General features: G+C 42.9%; 1 protein-coding gene and 1 long non-coding RNA gene across 4 annotated transcripts in view; one reads left to right on the top strand and one right to left on the bottom strand.

The window, feature by feature from the left end:
• LOC142663407 (uncharacterized) overlaps window positions 1-26,140 on the bottom strand; it is a 112,088-nt gene that overhangs the window by 46,022 nt on the left and 39,926 nt on the right. The window contains exon 3 of one of the 2 annotated variants that reach the window (XR_012851094.1): window positions 10,227-10,387. The exons of the other annotated variant lie outside the window; for it this stretch is intronic. This is a non-coding gene — a long non-coding RNA (uncharacterized LOC142663407). Of the gene's footprint in view, window positions 1-10,226; window positions 10,388-26,140 lie in introns of those variants that run through there. 2 annotated transcript variants of the gene reach the window in all.
• RANBP3L (RAN binding protein 3 like) overlaps window positions 1,072-26,140 on the top strand; it is a 41,984-nt gene continuing 16,915 nt past the window's right edge. The window contains exons 1-9 of one of the 2 annotated variants that reach the window (XM_075841988.1): window positions 1,072-1,503; window positions 18,107-18,165; window positions 19,244-19,280; window positions 20,534-20,611; window positions 21,279-21,353; window positions 21,955-22,017; window positions 24,361-24,479; window positions 24,926-25,017; window positions 25,755-25,839. In XM_075841988.1, coding sequence (XP_075698103.1) covers window positions 1,284-1,503; window positions 18,107-18,165; window positions 19,244-19,280; window positions 20,534-20,611; window positions 21,279-21,353; window positions 21,955-22,017; window positions 24,361-24,479; window positions 24,926-25,017; window positions 25,755-25,839 — 828 coding nt within the window. In that variant the 5' untranslated portion in view covers window positions 1,072-1,283. Of the gene's footprint in view, window positions 1,504-11,979; window positions 12,080-18,106; window positions 18,166-19,243; window positions 19,281-20,533; window positions 20,612-21,278; window positions 21,354-21,954; window positions 22,018-24,360; window positions 24,480-24,925; window positions 25,018-25,754; window positions 25,840-26,140 lie in introns of those variants that run through there. The other variant, XM_075841994.1, reaches the window with a different exon arrangement.

Raw genomic sequence — 26,140 nt, 5'->3', positions numbered from 1 at the left:
GCTGCCCCCACATAGTATAATGCCCCTATAGTGCCTACCAACACAGTATAATGCCCCTAAAGGTGCCCCTACACAATATAATGATGCCTTTGTGCCCCCACACAGTATAATACTCCCATAGCTTCCCCCATAAAGTATAATGCCCCCATAAAGTATAATGCCCCCAAAAAGTATAATACCCCCATAGCTGCCCCCACACTGTAAAATGCCCCCATAGCCTGCCACCATACATTATAATGCCCCATAGCTGAACCCACACAGTATAATTCCCCCATAAAGTATAATGCCCCCATAGCTGCCCTCATACAGTACAATGCCCCCATAGCTGCCCCAATACAGTATTGCCCCATATCTTCCCCCATCCATACAAAGTTTAATTCCCCTATAATGCATAATAAAAAAATAATAAAATAAATACTCACCTATCCCTGTTCCCATGACGAGTGGAGGAGATCCCGCTGCTCCTCTGGTCTGTGCAGTGTGTGGCAATGCACGGACAGGCGCGATGACGTCACTACATCATGCCCGTCTGCGCCAAGCTGCTCACTGCCAGCGTTACTCAGTGAATGCTGAAGCAAGAAGCCGTCAGCTCCCTGCTCCAGCTTTGGATTCAACTGTTTCTGAATCCTGAGGACGCAGATACTGTTGAAACGGGACATGCCACCACTGTCGGCCGAATTAAATTTCATGTCTACGGCGAATAAATGTATCGCTACACAAGCGAACAGAGATGGGAATACAGGACAATCTGACATTACACATGATATCGCACTCCAGTTAAGCACGATCACTCTGTAGTCGATCCGGCGTTAGTCTTTTTATATTTTATTTTTTTCCTGATGTTTTTTATTTTTCGGTCGACCTACGGTGACAAAATGTTTCACTACACAAGAGAAGAGGGAATACAGGACAATCTGATTGAGGAACTGCAGGGAAAGAAAAAAAAACAGTGTGACTACATGGAGTAACATGATATTCTTACTGGTGAGCAGGCGGCATCAGGGGAGGATGGCCTCAGCATGTCCCAGCCCACAGATAAACTCTTGTTGAGATCCCCAGCCAGCCTGTCTCCACTCACTAGATCTGCACGTAGCCTGCTGGAGAACTGGAGCTAACCTTACAGGGGTGAAATACTAAAGACCCGAGCAGGGGAATGAGTCAGACGTCTCGATTGCTTTGTCCCTGTGCATGCTTGGAAGCAATCTTCTATTCTGCATTCACCGGACCTTAGTCTTCAAAGCTGCTACAAAACTTTGATTTCTCCATAGGTTGAATAGGTCGGTATGAGAAACCAGCAAACTCCTATAATCAGAGAGAATGTTTTCTACCCAGAGATAGAACTTCTGTGCAACGATTCCAGGCGTTCAGAAAAGAGCGAATCGGAAAAAGTCGCAATGTGTATTACAGCGACCGGACGACGACCGCCCACATGCGACCAGTTGCAAGTTGGGAGCGTCAAAAGTGTATGCAAGAACCTGGAGAGCCAACTAGACTGCTATAGAGGTGAGTGCGTTGTGGAATGCAGCGTAATGAATGGCGCCTATAATGGATCTGTGGTGACAAAACGATCAATTGTGGTCGTCCCAATTGGATCAAAAATGATTGTCCCGATTTTTTTGAATATTGAAAAAAATATGGAAAAGTTTGTCTTTACGACAAGCGTGCATGACAACAGTCATGGAGTGTGTCACGTGACGCGATTAACATACGATGTGATTGTGGCGATCATTGTGATTGCATTGAATGGGATTCGACATTGTGCAATATCTGTGGCCCTAGCGTAAATAATGTATACAGTTTATATAAGGAAAATTAGGAAAATAAGGACTAATCTATAGGTGCGGGGTTAGGCATTACATTGTGGAACTACAAGCCCCAGCTAGCCCCTGTAGAGTCCTATATTGCGTACACCCCTTATGTTTCTATGTTAGGACTACAAGCCCCGGCATGTCATATCAACCTGGCGCTGAATAGACAAGCTGGTTTTTCTGCATACCCAGCTGATGGTTTAGACTAGGGTCAGTTAAAGGGGAACTCCATCTAAATGTCTATCCTGACACCAAGGTCTCCACAGCCATATTATTTACATAATTGATGGGATTCGTTTGTCCCCCAACAATGTTATCTTCTGGCATCTATGTCTTTCAGTAGAACCCCCTATTTTTGTGTACTATTATAGACCCTTGTGTATTATAAAGTAAGGCGTAACTCTAGTTTTAATATGCTATATTATATATTAGAAGTTTCCATAAACTATATCGGGATACACTTGGAAAATTCCTGCGTGACTCCAAGTTTCCTTATTATTTATAGTAGGAGAGATCTTATCCCATAGGTATTGCATAGAAACGGAAACAGGGCCGGACAAACACCGTAGAGGGCGCCCCGTGCAAGAACAGTATGTAGGCCCTCTGCTGAAAGCTAAATGTTCATTATAAAGCGCCCCCTTCAGGCTCTAGCAAACCCTTCACTGGTCTGACAATGTTTCTGATGGATCGCCATTATGTATCAATTTTGAGATTTGTGGAGTTGTTACATTGTCTTTTTCCTGGTGGTGGGGCCCTACTGCCTACAGGGCCCCTTCACAGACTGCATATGTGGTATGACCAGCCTAGGTGGAAGTGTTACTGGACTCTCTAAGTCTAGATTTGCGCTGTGGGAGGTGTCCATGTCGGCAAGGAAGTGTGACAACCGGTAGGCGTAAAAAAAGCAAACTTGTAGAACAGGAGAAAGGTGACTTCAGAGCATTTCTCTAGCAGTGACCTATAGAAGAAGGAATGTGGGAACTTTCATGGTATCTCAAGTATGTCTGATGAGCCAGAGGAACGTCTCATTTACTGACATATTGTATTGATTGTCCCATAAACGTATACAATACAAAGTGCAAGGGTATATAATCTCTTAAAGGTGCAGTACGGGTTTTATACAATTCAAGCTCCAGTTAGAACTGGGTTCTCCACGGTCCGCACAACATAAGGAAACAGCAGTGGGTAGCGCACAATGACATCATACTAATTGCACTGTGATGTAATCAAGCTCCTGAGTACGCCATGATGACAGTGACCAGATGTGTCATATATGTGACATCAGTGACGATTAGGAGGGGGGGGGGAGTATTGCTATTGCACCAGAGCTCGAGAACTTCTAGAAACACCTCAAGTGCATTCTCAGAAAATGCAAAAACCTTTGAGCTTTCCGAAAGGCTTGACTTTTCAAAGGTGTCATTGTTCACACTAAGTGCAACTACAAGAAAGTGACTATGTTGGCAGAGGCGTAACTTGAAGCTTCTGAGCCCCAATGCAAGATCTGTAACAGGCCCTCCCCACTTATCACGTACCATTTATAAGCCTGGGGTCTTCTTATGTGGGTGAGGGGCCTTTGAGCCCTTTTAGCCACCATGGCCTGGGTGCGATTACTCCCGCTGCACCCCCTACTGCTATACCACTATACCTTGGCTGTAACTGATCTGTAGTTGTGGTTTTACTGCAGACAGGGGCGTACATAGAAATCACAGGGTTACATAGCAAAAGTCAGACCCCCCCAAAAAAAAAAAAAAAAGTCAGAGACTCACAGTGAACGTCTTCTCCGATTGTAGCCTTTGCTTTATCTTTCCTCTTCATCTGGCCCAGCACTTTATCAAGGCTTCTTCTAGTTACCACTCACCTGGTGCTACCCCCAATATCATTCCTGGTACTGCTCCCCATATTGTGCCTGTGTGCTGCCTCAGGTGCCCCCTACTTTCGCACCTACTGTGCCCCTGGTACTGAGCCTGCAGTGCCCCTTATACTGTGACTGCTGTGCCCCTTGTATTGTGCCCCAATGTACTGTGATCCATGTATTTGCCAGCTGTGCCACCACATATATGTGATACGTCGGCCTTCCTTTTTTTTTTACGGTATGGAATAATGTGATAGACTCTGCTATTCCAAACAACTGGATCCCGCAAAAAAACGTATATACCGTGCAGTATAAAAAAAATTTAAACGTGGATGCTTATGGGTGACGTATGCCACTGTATCCATTAAACGTATACGTCACATGCTTTTCATGACATATCCATTAAACGGATACTATAATAGTCTATGGGTGATGGATGAGTTAATGGATGCCTAACAGTGGCATCCGTTACCTATATGTTATTAAGGCAGCCGTCAAACGTATATATGTTATGAAAAGTTCATGACGTATACGTTAGATGTATCCCATAATATTCTATGGGTGATGGATTCCATTGGTAGGCATCTGTCGCAGCATTCGTTTAACATACATGGCGATCAGTGGATCAGCGGGTCCGGCCTCTCTAACCTCAACTGTGATCACCAAGTACTGCAATGGAAACGTAGTGTTACATGGAGCCATGTAATATACGGTCGCTATACCATTATCTCTGCCAACCATACATGGTAATTATATGGAGCTGGGGTAAAGTGACGGGATGTCACACACCTTGGCCACCCTTCAGAAAAACATTTGAGAATTTTCAACTTATTTGAGTTATGCTTCAGATATCTGGTATGACCATGCCAAGCTCCATAGATATTACATTGATGTGAGTGCATTTGCTCAGGGTGATGGGTAACAGGAGGAGGCGCCAACAACCCACTTTACCTTTTTAAAGAGGCGCTGTCACCAGTTTTTTAACTTTACTATCTCCTACCTAATCTAATAGGCGCTTTGATGTCAAAAAAACATTTATTATTGACGAAGTTATGAAAATTTTTCGATTTATGGCAATTTTTTCTAAATGCCCAACTGGGCGTTTGTTTTTTTCTATTCACCAAGTGGGCATTGTAAAGGGAAGTGTATGACGTTGACCAATCAGCGTCATACACTTCTCTTCATTCCAGCCCAGCTTGATTCACTGCACAGCGTGATCTTGCAAGATCACACTGTGACGTCACTTCCTCCCGCAGGTCCTTCACCGAAGACTGATCAGACATCCCCTCCAGCTGCTGCAGATTCGGATAAACGTCCTGGCATGGCTGGAGGCGATGTCTGTTCAGTCTTTCATCGCTCCTGTGAAGAACCTGCGGGAGGAAGTCATGTCACAGCGTGATCTCGCGAGATCACGCTGTGCTGGGATTCAAGCTCGGCTGGAAAGAAGAGAAGTGTATGACGCTGATTGGTCAGCGTCATACACTTTTCTGTACAATGCCGACTTGGTGAATAGAAAAAAAACGCCCAGTTGGGCATTTAGAAAAAAATTTCATAGATCAAAAAATTTTCATAACTTGGTCAATAATAAACGTTTTAAAAAAAAACAAAACAAAAAAAAAACCCAGTAGTTATCTACATCGAAGCGCCTATTAGATTATGGATGAAATAGGGAACGTATAAACTGGTGAAAGCGCCTCTTTAAGGGTATTTAAATACAGAGCTATGGCAGCAAACTGAATATTTTCCCTGAGGGAAGTAAATCCTTTCTACGACTTTTATGGGCACAAACATCAAATTTTAAGTTCTCATTAAGGGATCAACTTATCTGCAAATAACCCTGATTAAAGGGGGCTCCCACTTTAGACGTTTATGACATATGTGCCATATAGGAGCATGCTCTGCTATTTCTTATAGAATTCAATGTAGAGTACCATGTGGTAACCTCTCCATTTAGTCTCCTTCTGTATGCAGCCAACTTGACTTAAAGTACGGGGGTTAGAGAACCCCCATTTTCCCAGCCTATGGGCTCATGCACACGGCAGTCCACTGAGGCTGTATGAGGCCATACATCCTCCGTGTGCTGCTGCACAGGTTGAGTAATATATGTACGGAGATATTCTCCCCTAGGAGAATTGCTCCTTTATTCCTCCGTACATACGGCTTTTCCGTCGTATGTGTATGGAATTTGACGGCAAAAACTATGGTTCAGTAAAGGTCTCATGCACCTCTATGGCAGTCCTTTTACCTCTCCGCACAAGACAAAGCTATAATATGGCCTGTGTGCATGAGCCAAAAGTAGAATGGTCCAGGTGCCTAGACCTATGGAATGGGTACAATAAACTCCCATCGTAGTCATTTATGACACATCCGCTTCTGGGACCTGCACCTATCCCCAGACCCTCGTTCTGCCTGTGGGGCGACCGCTGCATCCAAGTGGATATCGAATTGACAGGTAGCCGCAACCTCTTTAGTCATTTCTATGGCAGTTATGGAAACAGCCGAGCACAGAGCTGGGACTCGCAGTTATCAGACAATTATGGAATATCTCGTGAAAAGCCATAAATGTTTACGATGGGAATACACTTTTAAAGTGGACCTGTCTCCTCTCCTGACGTGTCTATTTTAACAAATACTTGTATTCGCCATGAAATTACAATTCTGCAAAATATTTTCTTAGAACGCTGCATTGTGCCATTCCTCTGTAATTCCTCCTAGAAATGTATGAATAAATTGGCAACTGGGTGTTACCATTCACCTTGTTAAAGAGGCGTGTCCCTGCACTCTCACTCTGTCGGCTCTGATTGGTGTCAGTCTGTGTATGGACACACCCCCAAATGGTAATACTCAGTTGTCAATTTATTCATACATTTCCAGGAGGAATAACAGTGGAATGGCACAACAAAGAATTCTAAGAAAAGATGCTCCAGAATTGTTATTTCATGGAGAATACAAATATTTACTAAAAGAGACAAGTCAGGAGAGGAGACAGGTCCTCTTTAAGTGACCATGAGCTTTCAGACAATGCATTTTTACTGTATCACTAGGACAATGCTTGGTTTGTCTGCTCTTATCTCCTTCCACACATGTGGCGGTGGAGGTGCCTCAATAAAACCTGCTCCAACTACTGAGAACCAGATGCCAGTGTTATGAAGCTGCAACTCAAGGAGTTTGGTTACGACCAGCTGACTGTGTGATGTCTGCTGTACATCTCATTAACCTACATGGAATTATATTACAAGGTCACCACGGAGGCCCCTGCTCTATTGATACACTTTCCTATTTTATCTCTGGTTGCTTTGGATTTGTTTTCAGTTACAGTTCCACCTTAGGGTTGTCCAGGGTTAGTGAAAAAAGAGTCTGCCTTTTTATCCCGAAACAGCGCCACTCACGTCCAGAGGTTGTGTCTGGTATTGCGGCTCAGCCTCATTTTAAAAGAACCTGTCAGCTCTCCTGACATGTATGTTTAAGAAAATACTTGTATTTCCCATAATATAACAATTTCCCATAATATAACTATTTTCTTATAACTCGGCATTGTGTTGTTCCTCTGTTATTCCTCCTAGAAATGTATAAAGATATAGACTAATGCGTGTTACCAGTCACGTTTCTGTTCCCTTTTTTTGTTTGTTCTATTGTTTTGCATTTACAGTGCTGATAGGGAATAGTTTTAATGAAATTATTATATACTACCTTTGCCCAACCAGTGCAACTCCTGTCCTAGGAAAGCACTGTCCCACTTTATATCTTGTCGGCTCTGCTCAGCTTTCTCTGGGTGGTTGTATGGATGGGCATTGACTATATATAAGACAACCTATTTAACAGAGACTGATGAAGAGCGGTAACTTAAAACATTAAATATCTAGACATTTATTGAATATATATCTATCTATCTATCCATCCATCCATCCATCCATCCATCCATCCATCCATCTGTGCCTCCCATAGTTATGCCCCTGGACTGATGCATACATTACACCTAGATGTTTGGCTGTATCTGCTACATAAAATATTTTCGAGGTCATGTCACATTTGTAAAGCTGTACTCACTTACTAACTTAGTCAAAGCTGGAACTGGAGGAGAATACCTGCTGCAAATTTAATGTAATGATACATATGGAGCAATATTGCACCTCTCTAGCTGTAATTGTTAGGCTATGTGCACACAACCTCTTTTCAGACGTAATGGAGACGTTTTACGCCTCGAATTACGCCTGAAAAGACGGCTCCAATACGTCGGCAAACATCTGCCCATTGCTTGCAATGGGTCTTACGATGTTCTGTGCAGACGAGCTGTCATTTTACGCGTCGCTGTCAAAATACGGCGTGTAAAATGACGGCTCGTCAAAAGAAGTGCAGGACACTTCTTGGGACGTTTTTGGAGCCGTTTTCTCATAGACTCTATTGAAAACAGCTCCAAAAACGGCCGTAAAAAAACGGCCGTAAAAAAACGTGAGTTGCTCAAAAAATCGTGTGAACATAGCCTTACAATAACACGGCACATTGATAAATATGACATGTCTTTTGAACCTCATATTTGTGTCATTTTGTAGTTGTATGGAGACTGATACACGGCAAATGTCAGTTTTACTACTAATATTGAGATGTTTTCCATGATGTCACTGTATGGCGGTATTTCTTGAGAACTGTATCTCTCTGTTCTTTGCGCACTGTATAGAGGTATGGCTTCTGCTTGGTAGTGTCATTTGGGCGCTGTGGCATTATTTGAGCACAGTATGATGTTTTTCTTTCTTTGTAGTGTGGCATTATTTGAGCACAGTATGATGTTTTTCTTTCTTTGTAGTGTGGCATTATTTGAGCACAGTATGATGTTTTTCTTTCTTTGTAGTGTGGTATTATTTGAGCACTGTATGGAGTTTTTCTTTATTTGTAATGTGGTATTATTTGAGCACTGTATGGAGTTTTTCTTTATTTGTAATGTGGTATTATTTGAGCACAGTATGATGTTTGTCTTTCTTTGTATTGTGGTATTATTTGAGCACTGTATAAAGTTTTTCTTTCTTTGTAGTGTGGTATTATTTGAGCACTGTATGATGTTTTTCTTTCTTTGTATTGTGGTATTATTTGAGCACTGTATAAAGTTTTTCTTTCTTTGTAGTGTGGTATTATTTGAGCACTGTATAAAGTTTTTCTTTCTTTGTAGTGTAGTATTATTTGAGCACTGTGTAACGTTTTTCTTTGTAATGTGGTATTATTTGAGCACTGTATGGAGTTTTTCTTTCTTTGCAGTGTGGTATTATTTGAGCACTGTATAAAAGTTTTTCTTTCTTTGTAGTGTGGTATTATTTGAGCACTGTGTAAAGTTTTTCTTTCTTTGTAGTGTGGTATTATTTGAGCAAGGTATAAAGTTTCTCTTTCTTTGTAATGTGGTATTATTTGAGCACTGCATGGCAGTATAATTTTGACTCTGCATAAAAGTCAGGGGAGCTGCTTTGAATGCTGGTCTCTTTTCCCTTGGATATTGTGGCACTTTGTGGAGTTATTATTTGGGCACCATTGTTTTTTGGAAACATCATGACCGACAACACAAAGTCGCAGTGGGCCCCCTGTCAATGCCTCCTTTACCTTGACAAGCCTAGATTATGTTTACCTACACTGCCATAGGTCCCTCAAAACCAGTGATCCCTGCCCAGGTTTTGCCTGTGGCATCATATAGTGATGTTATTTGACCATTCTATGGTGCTATTATATAAGCATTGCATTATGTTGTTGTTTTGGCACCGTTTAGAGGTATAAATTAGACTGTGCACAATATTGTTATTTTTGCACTATGTGACGGGATCACACCATTTTTTGCACAAGCTTTCATCAAGAATTAATTCATAATGTAAAATGACCACTAACCGGTAGACTAGAATATTAAGCCAACGCTGAGATACGTGATTGGTTTTTTTCTTCATAGTACTTACATGATCTATAGTCAATACAATAGTTTGTTGTCAGTTGATCAGTATGGCAACATCTCATATGCCAGATTGTAAAGTGGCAAGAGTTACAGGTATCAGCTGCTTTGTTCTCTTTGACATCACAACGTTGCTAAATGTTGTTTAATTAGGAGACTGTTCTTTACTACTTCAGGAGTTTTATATTGTGTTTTACCAAAGAATACTTTCTAGTAGAACCATAATTATTATCGTATTAATAATTTGTCACTGCAGTCACCACTAGAGGGAGCTAAGGAGCTTACTGCATACTGTTTATACATGGAATAGAATAAAACAACAGTACGCAGTAAGCTCCTCGGCTCCTTCTAGTGGTGTCTGCAGGCAGACAGAATGTTGTTATTTAACTCTACATCTACGCAGGGAAATTGGGGCTCTTTATCAAGAAAAACGGTGTTCCGACCACTATACAGATCTATTAAAGAACAGCAAAGAATTCTGGAACTAAAAAGGAGGTGTTAAAAATGTGGACATTCCCTTTAAGACTTTCTAATGAAGGATTTTACGTTGTTTGTTTTTCTAAACATGGACGAAAAATGGTTGAGATGTTGCATGCCAATAGGAATCATTAGGAACAGGTAACTCAGCCAAATTTTTAGGGAGATCTGGATCTATCTTTATATGGGTACAAGGCTGATCATGCATAAAGACAGGCATCACCAGTAGTTCCACTTACAGCTTTGAAGAGAGGAATATGCTTGCAGAGCTGGAGCAGAAAGTACTTGTCTTTTTGTAGTGTAAAACTTAAGATCGTTTTTGAGCTTTCTTCCCTGTTAAAAACCAGGCATTAGTGGTGCAAGTATTTTTTTGCTATAGACTATGGAAGATATAACTAAAGGACAAAATGAATCAGTTATGCCATTTACTGGCAATATAAATAGTAATAGCAACTAGAAATAAGTTGCAAGTAGTAAAGCTTTCTTGACTTCCTCCTGACGCTGGGAATAGCTGGGGTTGACATACCTATTAGACACGTTGAAGTCAACCAGTACCCACATTTTATTTTTAACTAATAAAACCACAGAAATCAGGAATTTAAAAGTCACTGGTGACTATTTTTTTTTGTCCATGCCATGGTAGGGCATTCCATGGTCAAGTGGGAGGAGCCAACATTCAGCACCATAGATCTCAGCTACCTGGACTCCTGTGAGTGTGATGGAGGCATGTGGGATATTGAGGTTAATTGTGGGGACCCTTTTAGGTTTTGATTGATGTTTGGCTATAGACTGTGAGAACTATATTCTGGACTGCTAATATTTTGGACTACTTCAACCCTCAAAATTGATGCCTGGAGATAATGGATTTCCTGTAAATAAATGCTAAATAGATGTGGGATTAGGTAAGAGTGAGCGTTAAGCCGTGAAATGATTTCTCTATAGAGATGTAATAGTTGTACTAGGTGCGGAAGGAAAAGGTTAACATACTACAGTATTGTGTATCCTAATAAACTGCTATTACTATGTAACACCTGGCTCCGATCCGGGCCGGCATACGGACTCCCTGCTTATGTCAGGGGACGATATGTGCTTGGCTGAATACCAGTGGTTCTGTGGCTCACTTTCTACAAGCCTATAAATTTCCCATCAGATTATATCCAAAAATAATTACTGTCAGTGACTTGTCTGCGGATTCTTTTTACGTTGATGTAAATTCTACATGACAAACCTAAGAGTTCGCATGATGTTCTCTTTCTTTTAACTTTCTTCAGAGAAGGTTTGCAGCGCTTGCAATAATCTATCTATCATCTATCTATCTATCTATCTATCTATCTATCTATCTATCTATCTCTCATATCTATCTATCTATCTCTCATATCTATCTATCTATCTATCTATCTATCTATCTATCTATCTATCTATCTATCTATCTATCTATCTATCTATCTATCTATCTATCTATTTGTCAGCCTATTGCATTTTCCTCTGCATTTCACTGACGGACACAGGCAGGATCCTCAGTGTGACACTGGTCAGTGCCAGCTTAGTGGACGATTACTGTATAATTGTGTCCGCTGCTGGCAGCCAGCTCTCTGGGCAGAGTCAAGTAGAGGCTGGCAGCTTAGTGAGGGCTGTTCTGCAGCCAAATACAGTGCAAGTCTTGTCCTCTCTCATGATCCTGTTATTTGTTCCACTAATACTTCTGCCAATAGCGAAAAAACCAGCCGGTCCCAGCCTGATCCGGTGAATGTTTGCTGTATCCGCCCTCCCCTATAGCAGAGAGTGACGGAGAATGTTTATGTAGTAGTAATCCACTGCTTACCATTAATTATACACACTGCTATTATGTAACTTGTGCACTGTCATTTTAGGTTATGGAATATTGTTGTTGTCGTTTTTCTCTTTTTTATTTTTAAAGAGACATGAACGCCATAACCATTAGAATTTAATCAGTGGATCCTCCCAAAAATGTAATGTCTATGGAGGATGCCAGACCATTCCCTATCAATCATGTCAATTGCGCAGGTAAGATATTTCCAGATTGTTTGCCCCCAAGATAAGCAGTCGTAGTGTGAAAGACGCTTTTCTCCCCGTAATCTACAAAACTTTCATGCAAATTATTGAGAAATCTGTGAATTTGTTGGCCAAAAAACTTTAAGAAAACCTTCAATAGGGAGCAGTGGCTGCCTTTTGGGGTATGCAACATGTGTGGTCTCACAGGGTGCATCAGTTTCCCCTGCTGAAGAAGGCGCCATAGACGACCTGCAACCCAAGGCTTGACACTACCATGAATTTTTTAAGGCAATGTGTGGTACTGCTGTTATGTAGTCGCTGTATGGCGGTATTATTTAAGCACTGTATATACATTGTGTGGCGCTGCTATTTAGTCACTGTACAGTATATTATTATTGCAGTGTATGTTTGTGACACTGTTATTTCGGCAACTGTATGGCACTTTTATGTGCTGATTAGATAATGTTGTATATGGATATATGTGCACTGTATGACCGTACATCATAGGCAGGGGGCGCCAACAGAAAGTATTGGAAAGGGCATTATCCAGATTAAGACCGGCGTTGGTAGTGAAGCATTTTGGTGGATTTCTAAAAACTGGCACACATTTCCACAAATAATGGCAAGTGCCCCATAAATAGCAACCGGCCCACATTTATTGCAAATTTGGCCATTGACCATTTTGTCTAATATTGTAGTCTGTTTACAGATGGCAGGGGATTTCTCGTCCAAAGCTGCATTTCAGAATTCTGCTGGTTGCTCCTTGGGATCTATTGGCAATGTGCTGACAAACCAACCCGTAAGATCTGAGATCTTATTTGCAATGCATCATGCTGCAGTGAATTCTGGGAGCATTTCTGTCCATACACTGAACCAGCAGAAAATGATGTAAAATATAATTTACAGTATATGTCTATGCGGGCTCTGTGTCAGGATCTTGGAAACCATGGCTGTATAGAGGTATCGTGCCCACTCTGACACTATCAGGACTGATTGGATGTCAGATTGTGTAAGGACACATATCATTGACAAGGGGAATGGTAACACCCAGTTGTCAAATTATTCATACATTTTCAGCAGGAATAACAGAGGAATGGTACAAAGCAGAGAACTAAAAAAAAGTTACTCCAGAATTGTTATTTCATGTGGAATGCCAGTAATGACTAAAACAGACATGTCAGGAGAGTTGACAGATACCCTATACTACACCACACAGGAGAGCTGACAGATCCTCTATACTACACCACACAGGAGAACTGACAGCTCCTCTATACTACACCACGCAGGAGAACTGACAGCTCCTCTATACTACATCACACAGGAGAACTGACAGCTCCTCTATACTACACCACACAGGAGAGCTGACAGCTCCTCTATACTACACCACACAGGGGAGCTGACATATCCTCTATACTACACCACACAGGAGAGCTGACAGCTCCTCTATACTACACCACACAGGAGAGCTGACAGATCCTCTATACTACACCACACAGCAGAGCTGACAGATCCTCTATACTACACCACACAGGAGAGCTGACAGCTCCTCTATACTACATCACACAGGAGATCTGACAGATCCTCTATACTACACCACACAGGAGAGCTGACAGCTCCTCTATACTACACTCCACAGGAGATCTGACAGCTCCTCTATACTACATCACACAGGAGAGCTGACAGATCCTCTATACTGCACCCCACAGGAGAGCTGACAGCTCCTCTATACTACATCACATAGGAGATCTGACAGATCCTTTATACTACACCACACAGGAGAGCTGATATATCCTCTATACTACACCATACAGAAGAGCTGACAGATTCTTTATACTACACCACACAGGAGAGCTGACAACTACTCTATACTATATGTAGCTGACAGCTTCTCTATACTACACCACACACTACAGCTGACAGGTCCTCTATATTACACCACACAGGAGAGCTGACAGATCCTCTATACTACACCACACAGGAGAACTGACAGCTCCTCTATACTACACCACGCAGGAGAACTGACAGCTCCTCTATACTACATCACACAGGAGAACTGACAGCTCCTCTATACTACACCACACAGGAGAGCTGACAGCTCCTCTATACTACACCACACAGGAGAGCTGACATATCCTCTATACTACACCACACAGGAGAGCTGACAGCTCCTCTATACTACACCACACAGGAGAGCTGACAGATCCTCTATACTACACCACACAGCAGAGCTGACAGATCCTCTATACTACACCACACAGGAGAGCTGACAGCTCCTCTATACTACATCACACAGGAGATCTGACAGATCCTCTATACTACACCACACAGGAGAGCTGACAGCTCCTCTATACTACACCCCACAGGAGATCTGACAGCTCCTCTATACTACATCACACAGGAGAGCTGACAGATCCTTTATACTACACCACACAGGAGAGCTGACATATACCCTATACTACACCCCACAGGAGAGCTGACAGCTCCTCTATACTACATCACACAGGAGATCTGACAGATCCTTTATACTACACCACACAGGAGAGCTGATATATCCTCTATACTACACCATACAGAAGAGCTGACAGATTCTTTATACTACACCACACAGGAGAGCTGACAACTACTCTATACTATATGTAGCTGACAGCTTCTCTATACTACACCACACACTACAGCTGACAGGTCCTCTATATTACACCACACAGGAGAGCTGACAGATCCTCTATACTACACCACACAGGAGAACTGACAGCTCCTCTATACTACACCACACAGGAGAACTGACAGCTCCTCTGTACTACACCACACAGGAGAACTGACAGCTCCTCTATACTACACCACACAGGAGAGCTGACAGATCCTCTATACTACACCACACAGGAGTGCTGACAGATCCTCTATACTACACCACACATGAGAACTGACAGATCCTCTATACTACACCATACAGGAGATCTGACAGCTCCTCTATTTCTACACCACACAAGAGAACTAACAGCTCCTCTATCCTACACCACCCAGGAGAGCTGACATATCCTCTATACTACATCACACAGGAGAGCTGACACATCCTCCATACTACACCATACAGAAGAGCTGACAGATTCTTTATACTACACCACACACTACAGCTGACAGGTCCTCTATATTACACCACACAGGAGAGCTGACAGCTCCTTTATACTATACCACACAGGAGAGCTGACAGATCCTCTATACTAAAACCACTCAGGAGGGCTGACAGCTCCTCTATACTACACCACACAGGAGAACTGACAGATCCTCTATAGTACACCACACAGGAGAGCTGACAGATCGTCTATACTACACCACACAGGAGAACTGACAGATCCTCTGTACTATACCACACAGGAGAGCTGACAGATCCTCTATACTATACCACACAGGAGAGCTGACAGATCCTCTATACTACATCACACACGAGAGCTGACAGCTCCTCTATACTACATCACACAGGAGAGCTGACAGATTCTCTATACTACACCACACAGGAGAACTAACCGCTCCTCTATACTACACCACACAGGAGGTCTGACAGCTCCTCTATACTACACCACACAGGATAGCTGACAGATCCTCTATACTACACCACACATGAGAGAAGACAGATCCTCTATAGTACACCACACAGGAGAACTGACAGATCCTCTATACTACACCACACAGAAGAGCTGACAGATCCTCTTTACTACACCACGCAGGAGAACTGATAGCTCCTCTATACTACACCACACAGGAGAGCTGACAGCTCCTCTATACTACACCAGACAGGAGAGCTGACAGATCCTCTATACTATACCACACAGGAGAGCTGACAGATCCTCTATACTATACCACACAGGAGATCTGACAGCTTCTCTATACTACACCACACAGAAGAGCTGACAGATCCTCTATACTACACCACGCAGGAGAGCTGACAGCTCCTCTATACCACACCACACAGGAGAGCTGACAGCTCCTCTATACTACACCACACAGGAGAGCTGACAGATCCTCCATACTACACCACACAAGAGAGCTGACAGATCCTCTATACTACACCACGCAGGAGAGCTGACAGCTCCTCTATACTACACCACACAGTAGAGCTGACAGCTCCTCTATACTACACCACACAGGAGAGCTGACAGATTCCCTTAACTACACCACACAAAAGAGCTGGCAGATCCTCTATACTACACCACACAGGAGAGCTGGCAGATACTCTATAGTACACCACACAGGAGAGCTGACATATCCTCTATACTACACCACACAGGAGAGCTGACAGATTCGCTATACTACACCACACAGGAGAGCTGACAGATCCTCTATACTACACCACACAGGAGAACTGACAGATCCTCCATACTACACCACACAGGAGAGGTGACAGCTCCTCTATACTACACCACACAGGAGAGCTGACAGATCCTCCATACTACACCACACAGGAGAGGTGACAGATCCTCTATACTACACCACACAGGATAGCTGACAGCTCCTCTATACTACACCACACAGGAGAGCTGACAGATCCTCCATATAACACCACACAGGAGAGCTGACAGATCCTCTATACTACACCACACATGAGAGAAGACAGATCCTCTATAGTACACCACACAGGAGAACTGACAGATCCTCTATACTACACCACACAGAAGAGCTGACAGATCCTCTTTACTACACCACGCAGGAGAACTGATAGCTCCTCTATACTACACCACACAGGAGAGCTGACAGCTCCTCTATACTACACCAGACAGGAGAGCTGACAGATCCTCTATACTATACCACACAGGAGAGCTGACAGATCCTCTATACTATACCACACAGGAGATCTGACAGCTTCTCTATACTACACCACACAGAAGAGCTGACAGATCCTCTATACTACACCACGCAGGAGAGCTGACAGCTCCTCTATACCACACCACACAGGAGAGCTGACAGCTCCTCTATACTACACCACACAGGAGAGCTGACAGATCCTCCATACTACACCACACAAGAGAGCTGACAGATCCTCTATACTACACCACGCAGGAGAGCTGACAGCTCCTCTATACTACACCACACAGTAGAGCTGACAGCTCCTCTATACTACACCACACAGGAGAGCTGACAGATTCCCTTAACTACACCACACAAAAGAGCTGGCAGATCCTCTATACTACACCACACAGGAGAGCTGGCAGATACTCTATAGTACACCACACAGGAGAGCTGACATATCCTCTATACTACACCACACAGGAGAGCTGACAGATTCGCTATACTACACCACACAGGAGAGCTGACAGATCCTCTATACTACACCACACAGGAGAACTGACAGATCCTCCATACTACACCACACAGGAGAGGTGACAGCTCCTCTATACTACACCACACAGGAGAGCTGACAGATCCTCCATACTACACCACACAGGAGAGGTGACAGATCCTCTATACTACACCACACAGGATAGCTGACAGCTCCTCTATACTACACCACACAGGAGAGCTGACAGATCCTCCATATAACACCACACAGGAGAGCTGACAGATCCTCCATACTACACCACACAGGAGAGGTGACAGATCCTCTATACTACACCACACAGGATAGCTGACAGCTCCTCTATACTACACCACACAGGATAGCTGACAGATCCTCCATACTACAACACACAGGAGAGGTGACAGGCATTGTTTAAGAGAAAAAAAAATCATATGCTGTATAGGTATTTAATAATCCGTATTTATGTATTTTAGGTTAATGGTCTAACAGTCTATTGACATAAGGACAATTGATTCAGATGCTCATTTAACAGCACTGTGTGCTGGACTGACCAGACATTTTATTAGTTGTTACGTGTTGCAGATTGTATGTTGTTGTGTATATGTTGTTACATTAAGCTTTGTGAATAATTCACTCCTTGCTGTAAACATTAATTAGAAGCTTGGGGCTTGCGCAGACTGCTGATCACTGCTCTATACTTTAATTGCGACATGTGCATGTTAATACTCCTAGTATTTCTTGTTTTTCAGATAAAACATTGGTTGCCCAACCAGTATTCGTGTTTGAGAAGAAGGATCGACCATTTAAGGTACATTATTAATTTGCTGTTTGCAGAACAGTTCAGAACCAAAGTGAAAACTGTGGACTTGTAATATTACCATAAGTGCTCATGCACGCAGGGAGCCTGTACTACAGGGCATGGAGACTGGCTGCACAGCCTCTGTCTGCTGCTGTACAGGCTCTGTCATCGGCCGTACATACCGAAATACTCTTTCCTAGAAGTAAAGCTTCCTTAGACCTCCGTACATGCGGAGTCTGATGGTGCATGCCAATGATTAATACGGTACAGTAAAAGCCGCATGTTTCTCCATTCGAGCTGAACATACAAAATTGCGGCTCCGATTTGTACATTTTGCTAACCTACCAAATGTATATTAGCAAAAATTAGGGGACAGATGGAAGGAAGTATGACTGCAGTATCAGACTGCACATGGTTTGTTTGTAAACTATAACCATGGAGACAGATAGATCTGTATCGAAGCTGTATACACAAAACGGTAAGAGAATTTAAATCGGGCTATTTGTAACTTTCCTTTTAGATGCATTTGTGGAATACAAAAAATAAATTGTTTGCGTAGGTGTATATAGCCTTTAAGATAAAAATGCCGCGAAACTGTGGTAAAACTGCTTGTAATTTTTATTCATGTCCTTTTATGGCTTTATTCACATTTTTTTTAATGTTCTTTTCATCAAGGGTTCCGGTATCCATCATACCTATCATAGCTCCATTATTCAATGGCTTGTTTTATTAGAACGGAAACAATGATTGTCACGAGTCGGGAAGCTGCGGCCAGCCGGGTATTTCCCTTGCAGCGGCCACTACAGGGGAAATTTAGTATTACATGGTAGCCATTGAGTTGAATGGTTGTTCATGAATTACTTGGATGGCTTGAGTCCACCAGTACGGGAGCTGCTCTTACAGGGTGGCTCTCTGTTCTGACTCACCTAGGGGGTTCCCAGGAAGGAGCCTCCTTTCTGACATCCATATGCTCTGATAGGTCCTTTAACGGAAACCATGATGCTTATGTGAACAGAGCCCAATACAGTTCAAGGCTTACTTTTCTGTAATGTAATAAAAACTTCTCTGTTTTTCTTTTCATATGTAGAGACACGCAGGAGACCTTGGCACAAATGCAGAAAATAGTAAGTATTATTTCCTTAAATTTGACATAATTCTGAAATATGAGCCATGGAAGAGTGCAGTGTGATATGGTGATCGCCAAAAATCCAACATTGTTGGGCACTTTGCCACCACTCCTTTCCAAATCGCAGGTGCATGAAAAAAAAATGCACGCACGCAATTTTATGGTACTCTAATAAAGTGTGATAATGCCCTGTCCATTTATGCTGATTGCAAAGTGCAATAAACGCAGCGTTTAAGAGTCCGAGCCTAACACAGACAAAGCATGAACATAGTGCCTGGTTTCCTTCAAAGTATTCCATCATAAAATGTTATGACATATGGCTAGGATATGCAATAATTTCCTGCTCAGTGCGGGATGAACTCTGGGATAACACACCATTGATAATAGGTGATGGACAAAGCTCACCTTCTCCTCCTCCCTGCACAGCAACCGCTGCACCTGTCACAAAGCATGCCCACTACACTCTCCCATAGAAGTCAAAATGTCTCTTTCTGACTGAGGTTTCTTATGTCCATGTGGCTGCTGTAAAGCAAGTCTCGAAATTGCTGTTCACAGCTCAGATTAGCAGCTTAGGCAAGATGGCTGCCACCATAATCATGTACAGAAAATAGAATAAAAAATATATGATCAAAACTAAAAATAGTTAAGAAAAAAAGAATATGTATCAGTGTATTGTTTTTAAATTTGGCTATGCAAATTCTTTCTGTAGAAAGTCCTTAAAGGTTATGTCTACTTTAACAACCAACTTTTTTTTATCGTCTTGAAGCATCTAAAATGAAAAATGAAGTAACTTTTCATTAAGTCTTAATAAAACATTTCCTACCGTTTTATTTCTACAGCTCCTATGCAGACCTATGCGTATCCATGATAACAACCGACAATAAACCGAGTATAGTCTGATTCTGTAATCATACTTCCTTCCAACTGTACCCTACTTTATGCTAACTTTGGTAGTGTAGCAAGTAGTAGGAAACAAATGTAAGGCAGTATGACTGCAGGATCAGACTACACAGGGTGTATTTGCTGTCTGTTCCCATGGAGACACATAGGTCTGCATAGAAGCTGTAGAAACAAAACAATAGGACATTTTTAACCAAGACCTATTGCAAAATTGTTTTTATTTTTCACTTAGATGCAATGGGACAATAAAGAAATATTTGGTTTGCGAAGATGGACATAGGCTTTAAAAATTAGTTTCAAGGATACATTATATTGATTTATAAAAAATTTACATATATTCATGTAAAACAGGTCTCTATGTATATCCTGAGAAGAGGCTCCGATCATCCTCATTTACATTCAGGCCAACCCAGTCTTCTACAGATACAGGTACCTTATATATCTATACATACGTTTTCCCAATTAAAGCTATATACTGTATATACTAAAAGGTTTTCTTTAAATATAAGTAAATACTGTCCACCCTATGGAAGTAAGGCTCTCATTTGTGTCGTGGCTTCCGTTCATAACGAAAGCAACGGCATTGTGTCAGATCCATTGTATGATGGATCCAAATGACGCCCAATGTTACCCATTGGCTTCTAATGGTGTCCGATTATTATTGAAGTCTTTGTTAGCATTATTAAAGAAATTGTCCACTTTGGACAAGGGTCCCCTGAATTAAAGCTGATCACAGTTAGCAATCAGCTGTAATTTTTGGGTAAAAACTTCAGCAAGTGTTCCATTTCCCTGCGACGCCACCACAGGAGAAATTAAACATTAAACAATTCCCATGTAATGTATAAAGCTACTGGGTCCTCCAGAATGAGAGACACTCTTTGTAGCCACTCTTTGGTCTAAGGGAAGAGCATCCTAAATGGGACACCCCCTTATTAACTCAGAATTCCCTAAAAGGTTATTTGAAAATGGGTTTTCTAAACAAGACACCCCCTTTCTGGATAGGTCATCAATATATTAATAGACTGATATGATGCCCAGTGATCGCTGGCAGCTGTTGTCTTCCTTTTATAATACATTTTTATCATTCTCTATCCAGATCATATTGTCTTGGACAAACGTGTCCGCTCCTCCTCCTTTACTCTGTTGACGAGCTTCCCTCCGAATCAGCCTGGTAAGCTTGATATTAATTCCTGCTTCAATGAGTGGCGCTGTTTAGGAGTGTTGATATTACTATCATGGTTCTCATTATACATAGGGGAAAGTGGGCCCTATAGTAAAGATTAAAATGGGGTCCGCCCTTAATGGTACCAGTTTACACTTATTTGCCCCAACGCACTTCCATAATCCTTGGACAGGTTCCTGACTCTTAGTTTCCAGAAGAAGTCCTGTGCAGGTTCCCACACCTCATTGGAAGGTGGGAATAAGGCTCCAATGGACTGGACTCCCTATAGAAGCTGCATGGGCTGACTTTATGGCACGTAGGCCCCTGATCTCACCTTGGTTAACCTAGTAGCCTTGCATGAACTGGAGAGATAACTTCCCTTGAGGTTACAAGCTACGATTCTGTGATTTTTGTATAGATTTCAAAAAGTTCCTTTGGGAGGCCAGTTACTGCTGACACCTCATTGGCTCTAGTGATACAATGTGACAGATATATTTCAATAAAATATTATCCTGCACTCATTTATTTTTATACAATTATTGTAAATGTTTTTGGGTGTATTTTTTGCCTGTAGACAATTCCTCATCATTGTCATATTATGTTATTACAGTGCTAAAGAACAATGTATTTATGCCTACACTTCTGCAGGAGCAGACAGGCAGCGCAGATGAAGGTTTGTACCATTATCCCCCTCCCTAACTGTATACTGTTCAGGCAGAAAACTGGAACTAGTCTAGAATTTGCCTGTCAGCAAATCCAGTATGCTTTATGACCATGAGCAGAATACAGCAACCTGCATTCTCTGTAATTCTGCTGATAGTTTACCAGGGAAATACATTTCATGACTACTGTCAGGTGTATATCCAACTGTTAGATAGATAGATAGATAGATAGATAGATAGATAGATAGATAGATAGATAGATAGATAGATAGATAGATAGATGATAGATAGATAGATAGATAGATAGATAGATAGATAGATAGATAGATAGATAGATAGATAGATAGATAGATAGATAGATAGATAGATAGATAGATAGATATGAGATAGATAGATAGATAGATAGATAGATATGAGATAGATAGATAGATAGATAGATAGATAGATAGATAGATAGATAGATAGAGAGAGAGAGATAGATAGATAGATAGATAGATAGATAGATAGATAGAAGATAGATAGATATGAGATAGATAGATAGATAGATAGATAGATAGATAGATAGATAGATAGATAGATAGATAGATAGATAGATAGATAGATAGATAGATAGATAGATAGAGATAAGATTTTGAAAGTAGTTTGGATCTTACAGAAGATGAGTTGGTTTAGTTGTCGGTGATCCCTAAAAATAGACACCAATACAGTGCACGCAGCAGCTTTCTCAAATTAGATGATTTTGGTGCAAAGAACAGACAGCACACACTGCCCCCTCCCATCCCCCTGTACTGTCCCCTCTTATCCCCTATACTGCCCCCTCTTATCCCCTATACTGCCCCCTCTTATCCCCTATACTGCCCCCTCTTATCCCCCTGTATAGCCCCCTCTTATCTCCTATACTGCCCCCTCCCATCCCCTGTATTGGCCTCTCCCATCCCCTATACTGCCCTCTCTTACCCCCATACTGCCCCCTCCCATTGCCTGCCCTGCCCCCTCCCATCCCGTCCCCCTCCCATCCCCTGTACTGCCCCCTCCCATCCCTTGTTCTGCCCCCTCTTATCCACTGTACTGCCCCCTCCCATTCCCTGTACTGGCCTCTCCCATCCCCTGTGCTGCCCTCCCTTACCCTCCCCCCGTACTGCCCTCTCTAATCCCCTGTACTGCCCCCTCTTATCCCCTATATTGCCCCCTCCCAACCCGCTGTACTGTCCTCTCCCAACCTGCTGTACTGTCTTCTCCCAACCCCCTGTACTGCCCTCTCTCAGCCCCTGTACTGCCCTCTCCCAAGCCCTGTATTGCCCACTCTTATCCTTTATACTGCCCCCTGCCATCCCCTATATTGCCCCCTCCCATCCCCTGTACTGGCCTCTCCCATCCCCTGTCCCCTGTACTGCCCTCTCCCAACCCCCTGTACTGCCCCCTCTTATCCCCTATATTGCCCCTCCCATCCCCTATACTGCCCTCTCTTACCCCCATACTGCCTCTCCCAACCCCCTGTACTGCCCTCTCACAACCCCCTGTACTGCCCTCTCACAACCCCCTGTACTGCCCTCTCCCAACCCCCTGTACTGCCCTCTCCCAGCCCCTGTACTGCCCTCTCCCAAGCCCTGTACTGCCCCCTCTTATCCTTTATACTGCCCCCTCCCATCCCCTAAATTGCCCCCTCCCATCGCCTGTACTGGCCTCTACCATCCCCTGTCCACTGTACTGCCCTCTCTTACCCCTCCCCCCGGAATGCCCCCTCCCAACCCCCTATACTGCCCTCTGTAATCCCCTGTACTGCCCCTCTTATCCCCCATATTGCCCCCTCCCATCCCCTATACTGCCCTCTCTTACCCCCCATACTGCCTCTCCCAACCCCCTGTACTGCCCTCTCCCAACCCCCTGTACTGTCCTCTCCCAACCCCCTGTACTGTTCTCTCCCAGCCCCTGTACTGCCCCCTCTTATCCCCTATACTGCCCCCAACCATCCCTAGTACTGGCCTCTCCCATCCCCTTTACTACCCGTTCTTACCCCACCCCGTACTGCCCTCTCCCAACCCCTGTACTGCCCTCTCCCAACCCCTGTACTGCCCTCTCTTATCCCCTGTCCTGCCCCCTCAAATCCCCTGTACTGCCCCCACTCATCCACTGTACTGCCTCCTCCTGTCCCCTATATTGCCCCCTCCCCTGTCCAGCCTCCTCCCAGCCCCTGTACTGGCCTCTCTACATAATAAGCAATGCTTTTTTCTGCACATTTGTTAAAACCGACAGAGAAGAGAGAGAATCACTGGTAGTTGTTATGTTGCTCACAGTTATACACACCATGTCCACATAAAATCAGAATAATGATGCATAAAAACAATATTTTGCAGGAAATTTACACTCCTGGACAGTGATTAAACCAGCAACTCTACCGCCTCCACCAATTACGGTCTGCAGAGACGTGGAGAAAACAGAATCTACTGCCGTCTCCGCAAAAAATGAAAATAAGGTAAGGTTAGATTTTATGTTTCAATTCGCCAGTGTTCAAGATCTCTGCTTGCTGTCAGTGTATGGAAACTGTACCAACCTAATATTTCACACAACTGAGGGGTTGCTACAGATTTATCCAGTTCTAACAATCCTCTATGAGCTAACAGACAGATTTGCATGTCTTGCTTTTGAGGACTAGGCAATGAGTTTTAACTGAATCTATGTAATACTTATTTTCCCCTGCGGGGGTGCTCAGGGGAATTGAACTCATGCTGTTGGATTCCCTGCACATATTATAGCAGATTGCTTGGGGTCTAAGCGGTGGGAAACCCTGTGATCAGCTTATTATCGTGGGTCCGAACGGACAACAGTGAAGTTCCAGCTTTCATCCACTGTATTTTGTTTTCAACCTTAACTCACACTTGTCTTGCAAACGTGAGTAAAGTTTTGTATTTATTTTGACAGGCGCATGTAGAAAAAAGCAACACTCCAGTAAGCGACGCTGATCAGCCGAAATCTTCTCATGGATCGGCCTGCATCTTGGGCATTGAAGCAAGGTGAGAAAAGCAAGCAATGCTTCAGAGAGAATGCCTAAGGTTCCTATTACACGGCCCGTGTAAACGAGTGCCGATCAACGAGACAGCTCGTGGATCGGCGCTCGTTTGCTCCTTGCACAGGGAGCTAGTATGGGGATGAGCGCTATGGAGGGATGCGTGAAGCGCCCAAAAAATAGGACATGTCCTATTTTTTCACCTACCCTTCACACACTCCGTTGAAACAAAGCCCCATTGAAATACATGAGTCCGTGTGACGGCCGTTGTTTTAACGGCCGTCACACGGACAAGATACACGCTTGTCCGAATGAGCCCTTAGAAGGATACCTTGACAATAGCTGATAACAAAATGTCCCCCTGCAGGGACCCCCAGTGATCAGCTGTAATCTGTGGGGAAACCTGGCAGTAAGTGTTCAATTTCCCTGCAGCGCCACCACAGGAGAAATGAAGCATTACACAGTGTTCATTCATATGAATGTATTGTCTGTGTAATGCAGGACAGGACAGGTCCTCCAGAGAGAGAGAGAGACGCTCTTTGTAACCACTCTTTACTCTGTTTAAAAGATGAGGATCCTGAACAGCGGACCCCCACCCCTTTATTCACTTAGAAACCCCTAATAGGGTGTATGACAATGGGTTTTCTAAACAGAGCAACCCCTTTCAAGTCCAAAAAAGGGATTTTATTAGTTGTTTGGCTATTATTATATAACCGGAATCCTCTCACTCTTCTCTTTGTCTAGGATGCAGCCTTTTGATCAAATGTCTATGCCACACAAATACAATGTGGATTTTGTTTTCGGAGAGAATATGGAAAGAAGAGTCATGGTAAGCTCATAGCATAACGAAAACGGTAAGACGTAATTACAACTAATTTACCTCATGTATTCCTGATATGATGCTATATATTATTACTTTTTGTTTTTTTTTGCTTATTTTTGGCCTTCAGTGTTTGTTGTAAGATATTTCTAGTATTTAGTAAATTAAAGGGGTTTTCTCATCTTAAAGGGGATGTATCACTTTTTTTCTTACTAGTCAAAACTAGGTATCAAAACATATTTTCTGATTGCATATATTTTTGTTTTATTTTCTGTACATGATTATGGGGGTTGCAATCTTGTCTGAGCTG

Source organism: Rhinoderma darwinii, chromosome 1, assembly GCF_050947455.1.
Source record: "Rhinoderma darwinii isolate aRhiDar2 chromosome 1, aRhiDar2.hap1, whole genome shotgun sequence".
Lineage (NCBI taxonomy): Eukaryota > Metazoa > Chordata > Amphibia > Anura > Rhinodermatidae > Rhinoderma > Rhinoderma darwinii.
The sequence above is the reverse complement of the archived record's forward strand: the minus strand, read 5'-3'. Positions and strand labels throughout refer to the sequence as shown.